General features: G+C 29.4%; 1 protein-coding gene across 1 annotated transcript; it reads left to right on the top strand.

Annotated features, from left to right (window-relative positions):
- The first annotated feature begins 461 nt into the window (after positions 1–461).
- LOC140184105 (uncharacterized) lies at positions 462–6,287 on the top strand. The gene is made up of 5 exons (XM_072234389.1): positions 462–626; positions 3,404–3,995; positions 4,124–4,279; positions 4,394–4,567; positions 6,093–6,287. Exons 1-3 carry the CDS (start codon positions 462–464, stop codon positions 4,192–4,194), a joined length of 828 nt encoding a protein of 275 aa, XP_072090490.1. The 3' UTR covers positions 4,195–4,279; positions 4,394–4,567; positions 6,093–6,287.
- Positions 6,288–9,626: the final 3,339 nt, after the last annotated feature.

Below are 9,626 nucleotides of genomic sequence, written 5' to 3'. Positions count from 1 at the left end.
TTATATGAGATTCGAAGAAAATTCACAGAGAAAAGCAGTGCGAACATGAATTGAAGAAGAGAAGGAGATGAATCTTCTGTTTAGAGTAACGGCGGTGCCGGTGCCGGCTCCGGTGCCGGTGGCGTTTTTGAAGTTCACTGATTTGGGAAAAAACTGCTCTGCTAGGGTTTAGTTTTCTAGAGAAAAATAAAGAAAAAGGTAAAACATAATATTAAATAATTAGGATAGTTTAGTCTTTTTGTTTCATTATTTACATTCCATTCCTATTGGAATGAAAGATAACCAGGGGGGAGATGGGAATTGAATTAGTGTTAATTCAATTCCAAGGAATAAAAGTTACCTTGGAATATTTTTTTTTAACTTTGAACCACACATAGAAATTTCATATTCCCATCTTAAAATTCTTGGGAATGTTCTATAATTCTCCCAACCACACATACCCTTATAGTTGTTATAATGCTATGGCGAATAAGAAAGACAAAGCTTTAATGTCAAGCATCTCAATGAGAGATATCATCTATGAACAAGAAGAGCAAATTGAATTAGATCTTTGTCAATCCCAATTAGTATCATCTATAAAGACAAGTAGAGGATTGAAAGGTGAAAATATCAAAGTTTTAGGGGAGGTTTTGCCAAAATGTTTCTAAAAATGTTGAATAGAAGTTAATGAAAACAATTGTATTTGGTTTTACATCTTGTTTCTAATTTTTTGTTTCGATTTTTTTCATTTATAGGAGTGCTAAAATGGTGACAATGGTGACAATATGCTACCTAAAGAACTCAAATATGCTACCTAAAGGACTCAAAAATATTTTGATTCGTAGAGACAATAATCTATGTTAGACTTTTAACTTTTGGTTGAACTTGTGTAAGAAATATAACTTGTAGAACTAATCAATGTAGACATTAATGTTATTTTGTTTTAAAATAATTTTAGTTAAATGAAGCATGTTTAAATTATCTATGTTTTTACATATTATGTAAATATTGACTTACTCAGTAAAATAGTTAATATATCAATTAATTAAAAAAATAATTTGATAAATTATGTATGTAATTTATATTAAAAAAAATTTGTCACAGAATAAATATTGTGCTTTTGTAACTATAGGAAATAAAATGTTACAAAATCAAGTTATATTTTGTAACAAAATTTTATGATAGAAAAAATATATTGTCACAAAAGATATTTTGAAGATCAAAATTTATTATCACTTTTGTAATGAATTTTGATTTTTGTAAAAAAAATTGTTACAAAATATTACTTTGAATTGTAACAGTTTTATTTTTTGTTACAAAAATGTTTTGTAATGGGACATACTGCAACAACAATTTTTTTGTTACAAATTCCTTTTGTTTCAAAATTCTGATTTTTTGTAACAATTTTTTTTGTTACAAATATTTTTTTTGTAGTGAGGGTTGAAAGAGTTAGGATTTGAAGAGAAGGGTGTATGTCTCTGACTCTGTCGATGCATAATTGTGAAGGTTGAAGGCTGAAAGGATTAACAAATCAAAGGCTGATGAAGGGGAAGCAATAGGTTAGGAATAACAACAATAACAATAATAAGAATAAGATTAAATTTACTTGGTCTAGTGGTTAGTTCACTAATTGTTTAAGCAAGTGTCAGATTCAAATCCCACTTTGTACATGCAGCAATCCAATACTATGAGAAATAAAAAAAATAAAATAAAATAATAATAATATCAAATTTAATTTTTTTTATAATTCTTATTTTCAAATAATTTAACTTATAATAAATTTTATGTCAATTTTCAATTAATATTCACGAATTTTAAATTTATAAACCAATTTTTTGAAAAAAATCAAATACACATCATCTTAAGTCTTGAACCCATATTAATATATTTTATTTATTCACTTTGTCTTACAATATGAACTTTTGTGACTTATTTCTATCTCGTATACCCATTGTATTCTAGGCTAAAACACGACAACATAAAATGAAAGTATGTAAACACAAAAGATAGATAATTCCGTTATTTTTTATATTCTAAACGACAATAAAATGAAAACCAACAAATCAAGAATAATGATTAATAAAATAAAAGACACGGATAAAAAATATTTAACCACATTATTAAATAATTAAAGAAAAAAATAGAATTATGAAATGAAACTCTAGCCAATTTATTTATTATACAACAAAAATAAATTAATTCTTATTTATAAAAAAATATTCAAAAGTCCGAAAATTGATCATTTTTATTTTTATTAAATAATTTATTCAATAATATAAACTAATCAATGTATAGCAGTTAATTTTTTTTCCTACCTTCCACAACAAAAATACTTATATACTATGTCCAATGAATAAAAATTAAAGACCAAATACCCAAGAACACAATAAAACAATAAAATAGTTCACACTACAACATAACAAAAATATTATTGGGTTCAAAATAAAAAAACTCAAAAATATAATCATAATCATTGACATAAAATTATACTTATCTAATTAATTTTTTTATGCGTCACATTTTGCAGTTTTTTTCTCTAGTCAAAATGTGCTATTTTTTGGAGAACAAAATAATACGTATTTAGCAATCAGCTTTTCCACGTTTCTTCAACTGCTAAAAAAATATCTCTTTTATTATGATAGTATTCACCTTAAAATAAATTAATTATATGAACACGGTTGAGTAATTTTAGAAACCAATTTAAAGTACAGACATGTGTCCAATGAATAAAAATTAAAGACTAAATACCAAAAAACCCAACAAAACAATAAAATAGTTTACACTACAACATAACAAAAATATTACTGAGCTCAAAATAAAAAAGCTCAAAAATATAATCATAATCATTAACACATAATTACTTACTTAATTAATTTTCTTTCATGCGTCACATTCTGCAGCTTTTTTCTCCAGTCAAGATGTGCTATTTTTTTGGAGAACAAAATAACACGTGTTTAGAAATCAACTTTTCTACGTTTCTTCAACCGCTAAAGAAAAATATCTCTTTTATCACGATAGTATTGACCTTAGAATAAATTAATTATATAAATAAGGTTGAGTGATTTTAAAAACAAATTTAAAGTAGAGACATGTGTCCAATGAATAAAAATTAAAGACCAAATACCCAAGAACACAATAAAACAATAAAATAGTTCATACTACAACATAACAAAAATATTACTTGTAAGACCCAAGACTTTTGAAAAGTCCTATTTTAAATTAATCTCAAGTTACATATTTATTTATAGTTTTAATTTCAGAATTTATTTTTAGTAAAAATAATTAGAGATTTAATTATATTTCAAAATTTATACTCCATACCCCAATTTTATTAAAATTACTATACTATAATTAAATCCAAAATCTTAATTCTATATACAAACCCTAATTCCAATTAAATTACAATTTTTTCCTTATTCCTAAGGAAACATTAGCCGCCATACCTCCCCCTCACCAACACATACAGCATCTGAACCCCCCTTTTGCCAACCAAAATACACAACCTATCAGGAAAAGAAAGAAAGAAGGAAAGAAAGAAGGGAAGAGGGGAAGGGGACCGCTGAGGAGAAGGAGAGGAAGAGGAAGGAAACTGTCCGCGCCCTGCCACCACATCAGTTCCTCGCCGCCATGCTGCTTCGCCGTCCATGAGGAGTCGCCGTTGCTGCCGATCCGCCACAAGCCACCATCGCTAGTCAACGACGAAGAGAGAGAGAGCCGCGAGAAGGAGTGGGTCGCGACACCCAGTCGCCGTCGTCATCCTCCCCGCACCGCCGCCGAGCCCGCTGAGCAGGAGCCCATCGCCACCGTTCGCACCTCTATCGCCGTCCGAGAAGCTTCCATGTCCGTTGCCGTCGAGCTCATTAGTGAGAGAAAGAGAGTTGCAGGTGAGAGGGAAAAGTGTTGCACCGCTGTTCCTTACTGTTCAGCCACCGCCACGCCTTGTCGTCACCGGAGTTGCCACCGCCGCTTCTCACCGCCGAGGGGAAGCCTTGTCTACGTTGCTGCCTCAGTCACCGGTGAGTTGTGCACCGCCACCAGAATCGAAGACAGCGCCAGCCTTGTTCTGATTTCAATTCTCCTATTCTTGAAACTGTAACGCTTTAAACCTTGCTCTGTTTTTATCTTGTTCCTTTGTTCCTTCCAGGCTTAATTATAGAATTATGGATTACTGTTTTAGTCGTTGCTGGTTTACCATTCAAAAAAAGGCGTAACTGATGCTGAGATCGTTGTTGTTCTTGTTCCGAGAGAACCGATGTCACCGTTGTTGCTGTTGGTTCTGAATCCTGTTACATTGATTCTGGTTTGCCCTTTTCCTTGGTTCTGACCTATTTAGCACGTTCTATTTTGTCACTTTTAATTGCCATGTTCTTGTTTTAATTCAATTCCGGTCTTTGAATTGTTTTGAATCTTCCAGAGCTATGTTTGCTTTTGATTCTTATCCAATTCGAATCCTTGTCTTGCTGCAACCATCATCACTGCCATAAGAGATTGACAATGCTGTTGCTTCGGTTGCGTGTTTACTGCTGCCATAAAAATTAAAAGAGAAGGGAGTTACCACGTTTAGTCTATGTGAATTCAACTAATCGAGGTAGGGGTTTTCTTAAAATTCATTTTATCTTACAGAATTGTTATAAATAGATGTTAATGTAAGAAACATATATCTGTGATTATGATTGTTTGCTGGACTGTATGACTGATTTGCTTGATTGCCTGAGTAGTTTGTGATTGCTGAAAAGAGATTAGTCTGAAAGATTATTTAGTAAATTATTATGAAAAATGGTTTTCTTGGTTTTGAAGCTATTCTTATAATATAAATGAATCAGCTTTGGAAATGATTTGGAACACAAAACTGAATTAATTTGAAAACGGTTTAATTTTGAGTTAGTCTGATTTTGTAAATGGTCTGGTATTTGAGCTAGTTTGATTGTTAAAAAAAAGGATTTATTATTGTCACTGATTCGTCTTGAAAACAATTTGACATTAGAACTGATTGAATTTTGGAAGTGAATGAGATTTGGAAAAAAGTTTGTGAAATGTTTGGATGGGACCCGAAAAGGGGTGGCAAAATCCGAGTTTTAGAGGAGATGCTGTCGAAATTTTGTAAAATCAAAGGTTTCATTGGAAGTAGTTATTTTAAAAGGTTTTAAGTGTTATATGATTTAAAATTACCTCATTTATCAAAGGAAGAGTTATGTTTTGGATTGGGAATTGTTAGTGAATGAAATGAAAAGGATGATGGAGAATTTTCTTGGAAATATAGTTTTTGAATGAATTTGGAAATGAGATTTGGATTGATGAATGATAATGATGTTGAGAATGATGAGAATGTTGAGATATGGATTGAGAATGTTGAAATATGATCTTTGAATTATTCATTTGACTTATGAATTTGAATTATCTGAGATACGAGGCTCCCTGGATAAAGTACAATGGCTTGCCACCACGTGTACTAGGTTGAAAACTCGATACTCTATTGACTCTACGACGTAAGTGTGACTGGGCACTATATAAATTCCCGGGAATGTTACCCCATTGAACAATATTGATTATTTGAGAAAAAGCTATGCATAGACTCTTGGGGATGCACGTCGGGGGACAGTCTAAGGACAATTCAGACTTGTCGGGTTGGCTGGATAACCGACAGATGAGCCTCATCAGCCATAGGACAGGCATGCATCATATGCATCTGTATGTTTCGCTTGGGTTTGAACTTGTTTTGGTTTGCCTAATTGCTAAACTGTTCTTAATTGCTACTTGAACTATTTGCTGTAACTGCTGCCTACTTGTGTTTTTCTTGTCTGTCTTGCCTGTGTTTGTCTTGGTGTGCTACATCTGAGAATGAACTTTGATGCTGAATTAATGATTGTGTTGTTTGATTGCGTGATTGGTTTTTGATTGAGATTTTCTTATAAGAAAGGAAAGGTTTCGAATTTCTGAAAGACCAAATATGGTTTCTTTGAAAAGGTTGTGAACGATTACCTATTGGTTTTTAAAGGATTCATAAGGCAATGATAATCACTGAGTTTGAAAATAGTTTGCTTATTAAATATCTTTTATGACAACTTTGAAACTCCATGGTGAGACCGTGTGGTTAGGTTCTCACCCCCCTACAGCTTTACCTTTTCAGGAACCGGATGAAGAAGCATTAAAAAGAATTGTACTACGTTTGGTTTATATGTTGTTATATTAATTAGTTTATTTTCTTCCCTCGTCTTTGTTATTACAAATTTGTAAGAGGGATAGGAATTGTATGTCTTATTTGTATATACTATTATGAGTTAGTATATAAAGAGTCTTGTATATGAATCTATGCTTGCTTGTATTTTTCTTAAGATTAGGTATTAATTTCCGGTTTTCAAAGAAATCAGCGATACAGTGTCGAGTCACAGGCTCCTATTTTAGTATTTAGTATGTAAAGTAGTTGTAATACTTCTTGCTATCAGAGTAGCGCAGCCGGAAGCGTGACTTTTGATAGTGAGGGTGTTACATTACTGGGCCCAAAATAAAAAGTTCAAAAATATAATCATAATCATTTACACAAAATTATACTTACCTAATTAATTTTCTTTCATGCGTCACATCTTGCAGTTTTTTTCTCCAGTCAAGATGTGCTGTTTTTTGGAGAACAAAATAATACGTGTTTGGCAATAAGCTTTTTCACGTTTCATTAACCACTAAAAAATATCTCTTTTATCAAGATAGTATTGACCTTAGAATAAATTAATTATATGAACACGGTTGAGTGATTTTGGAAACAAATTTAAAGTACAGACATGTGTCCAATGAATAAAAATTAAAGACCAAATACCTAAGAACAAAATAAAACAATAAAATAAGGGTAAAAAACCCAAATAAACCAAGTTGAGAAGTTTATTACCCAAATCAGCCAAAACAAAAATATTTTCAGCAATCCACCAATGACCATTTAAATATAATTCGAATCAATATGATTCGAACTACAAATGCATGTAATTCGAATCAAGTAGAATCGAATTAGAGAAGGGTAAATCGAATTGACTCGATTCGAATTAGTAGGCTCACGTGACTTTATGGAGTTCGAATCATATTGATTCGAATTATTCAATGTTGGTGACACTAGGTAGATCGAATTAAGTTGATTCGAATTACTAGTGAGTTGCCTATATAATGCTACGTTAGTTAGATATATATCAATTTTTTTTTCACATTCTTACTTGGATAGTTGGATATATATCTTATAGTTGATACAAAAGATATTTACTGTATAATTTTATTTTTCTAAAAATATTATATATATATATATATATATATATATAAATTGATGATTACACAATTTTAGAAATATTTAAAAAGTATTATTAAAATTAAAATTATATTTTTTATTATTTGATAATAAAATTAAAAATTAAAAATTAGGGATTAATATTATTAGGTAGCCAGTAGTTGTGGTGACAAATTTGTACCCTAACAAAAATATTAGGGATTAATATTGCTAGGTAGACAAAAAAAAAAACAGCCAGAACTTACCTTATTTAGCATTAATTATATAAATTTGGTTACAGAATATTTCATTAACAAAATTAACTATTAGGAGTTAATTATATAAAAACTTTTATACGCCAAAAACTTTTACAACATAACAAAAATATTTCTGGGCCCAAAATATAAAAGCTCAAAAATATAATCATAATCATTAACATAAAATTATACTTACCTAACTAATTTTCTTTTATACGCCACATTCTACAGTTTTTTTTCTCTCGTTAAGATGTGTCGTTTTTTGGAGAAAAAATAACACGTGTTTAGCAATCAACTTTTTCACGTTTCTTCAACCGCTAAAGAAAAATATCTCTTTTATTACGTTAGTATTGACCTTAGAATAAATTAATTATATGAACACGGTTGAGTGGTTTTGAAAACAAATTTAAAGTACAGACATGTGTCCAATGAATAAAAATAAAAGACCAAATACCTGAGAACAAAATAAAACAATAAAATAATTCACACTACAACATAACAAAAATATTACTGGGCCCAAAATAAAAAATTCAAAAATATAATCGTAATCATTAACACAAAATTATACTTACCTAATTAATTTTTTTTCATGCGTTATATTCTACATACAACTTTTTTCTCCAGTCAAGATATGCTGTTTTTTGGAGAACAAAATAACACGTGTTTAGCAATTAACTTTTTCACGTTTCTTCAACCGCTAAAAAAAATATTTCTTTTATCACGATAGTATTGACCTTAGAATGAATTAATTATATGAACACGGTTGAGTGATTTTGAAAACAAATTTAAAGTAGATACATATGTCCAATGAATAAAAATTAAAGACCAAATATCCAAGAACACAATAAAACAATAAAATAGTTTACACTACAATATAACAAAAATATTGCTGGGCCCAAAATAAAAAAGTTCAAAAATATAATCTTAATCATTAACATAAAATTATACTTACCTAATTAATTTTCTTTCATGCATCACATTCTGCAGGTTTTTTCTCCTGTCAAGATGTGTTGATTTTTGGAGAACAAAATAATACGTCTTTAGTAATCATCTTTTCCACGTTTCTTCAACCGCTAAAGAAAAATATTTCTTTTATCACGATAGTATTGACCTTAGAATAAATTAATTATATGAACACGGTTGAGTGATTTTTAAAACAAATTTAAGGTACAGACATGTGTCCAATGAATAAAATTTAAAGATCAAATACCTAAGAACAAAATAAAACAATAAAATAATTTACACTACAACATAACAAAAATATTACTGAACCCAAAATAAAAAAAACTTAAAAATATAATCATAATCATTAACACAAAATTATACTTATCTAATTAATTTTATTTCATGCGTCATATTTTGTAACTTTTTTCTCCAGTCAAGATGTGTTATTTTTTAGAAAACAAAAAAATACGTGTTTAGCAATCAATTTTTCACGTTTTTTCAACCACTAAAAAAAATATATCTTTTATTATGATAATATTGACCTTAGAATAAATTAATTATATATGAATACGGTTGAATGATTTTAAAATTAAATTTAAAATACAAACATGTGTCACATTTTTTTGCATAATTTTTTATGAAAAGTGAAAGGTGAGAGAAGAAAAAGAAAAAAAATGTTAGAGATAAATATAGAGAAAAGAAAAATATAAATAAAACAAAAGAGAGAAAAAAAATAGCAGGAGAAATGTGTTGTTAGTCATAGAATTTAACAATACAATGACAATTGTTTATATAAAAAAATTAAATTGATAAACAAAGACATATAAATAATTATTATTTTTAAATATAGAAAATACGAGAAAAATATAGAATATACAAATAAGACTCGTACAATGTTTCCACAACAGTCAATTCGTTTGCTTATTACGTCACTGATTTACTTCTTTTCATTATATGTTTTTTAATTCAACAGCCAATGAGCCAACCAATATTCAATTAGTGGATAATAGTTAGAAATATTGCAGGCAGCATGAACCATGAAAGATTTCAATAAATTTTCATTTCCCGTAATTTATGTTTTGCGTTCGGTGGCTCTTGTCCTTTGTCTCTTGTTCCTTGTAAGATACATTGATTTTCCTATTCATTTATTTATTTTTTATTTTTTTATTTATAAAAAAACTTGTTATTAATAGAAATTTTATCGC

The sequence above is a fragment of the Arachis hypogaea genome, chromosome 4 (genome assembly GCF_003086295.3).
Source record: "Arachis hypogaea cultivar Tifrunner chromosome 4, arahy.Tifrunner.gnm2.J5K5, whole genome shotgun sequence".
NCBI classification, from domain to species: Eukaryota; Viridiplantae; Streptophyta; class Magnoliopsida; order Fabales; family Fabaceae; genus Arachis; species Arachis hypogaea.
Note: the sequence above shows the minus strand (reverse complement) of the source record. Positions and strands in the feature narration are given on the sequence as shown.

Coding starts and splice junctions, on each gene's coding strand:
- LOC140184105 (XM_072234389.1), top strand. CDS start 462: ATGGCGAATAAGAAAGACAAAGCTTTAATGTCAAGCATCTCAATGAGA. Junction 627..3,403: donor ATATCAAAGTTTTAGGGGAG/GTTTTGCCAAAA, acceptor CTTATTCCTAAG/GAAACATTAGCCGCCATACC. Junction 3,996..4,123: donor CGTTGCTGCCTCAGTCACCG/GTGAGTTGTGCA, acceptor TGTTCCTTCCAG/GCTTAATTATAGAATTATGG.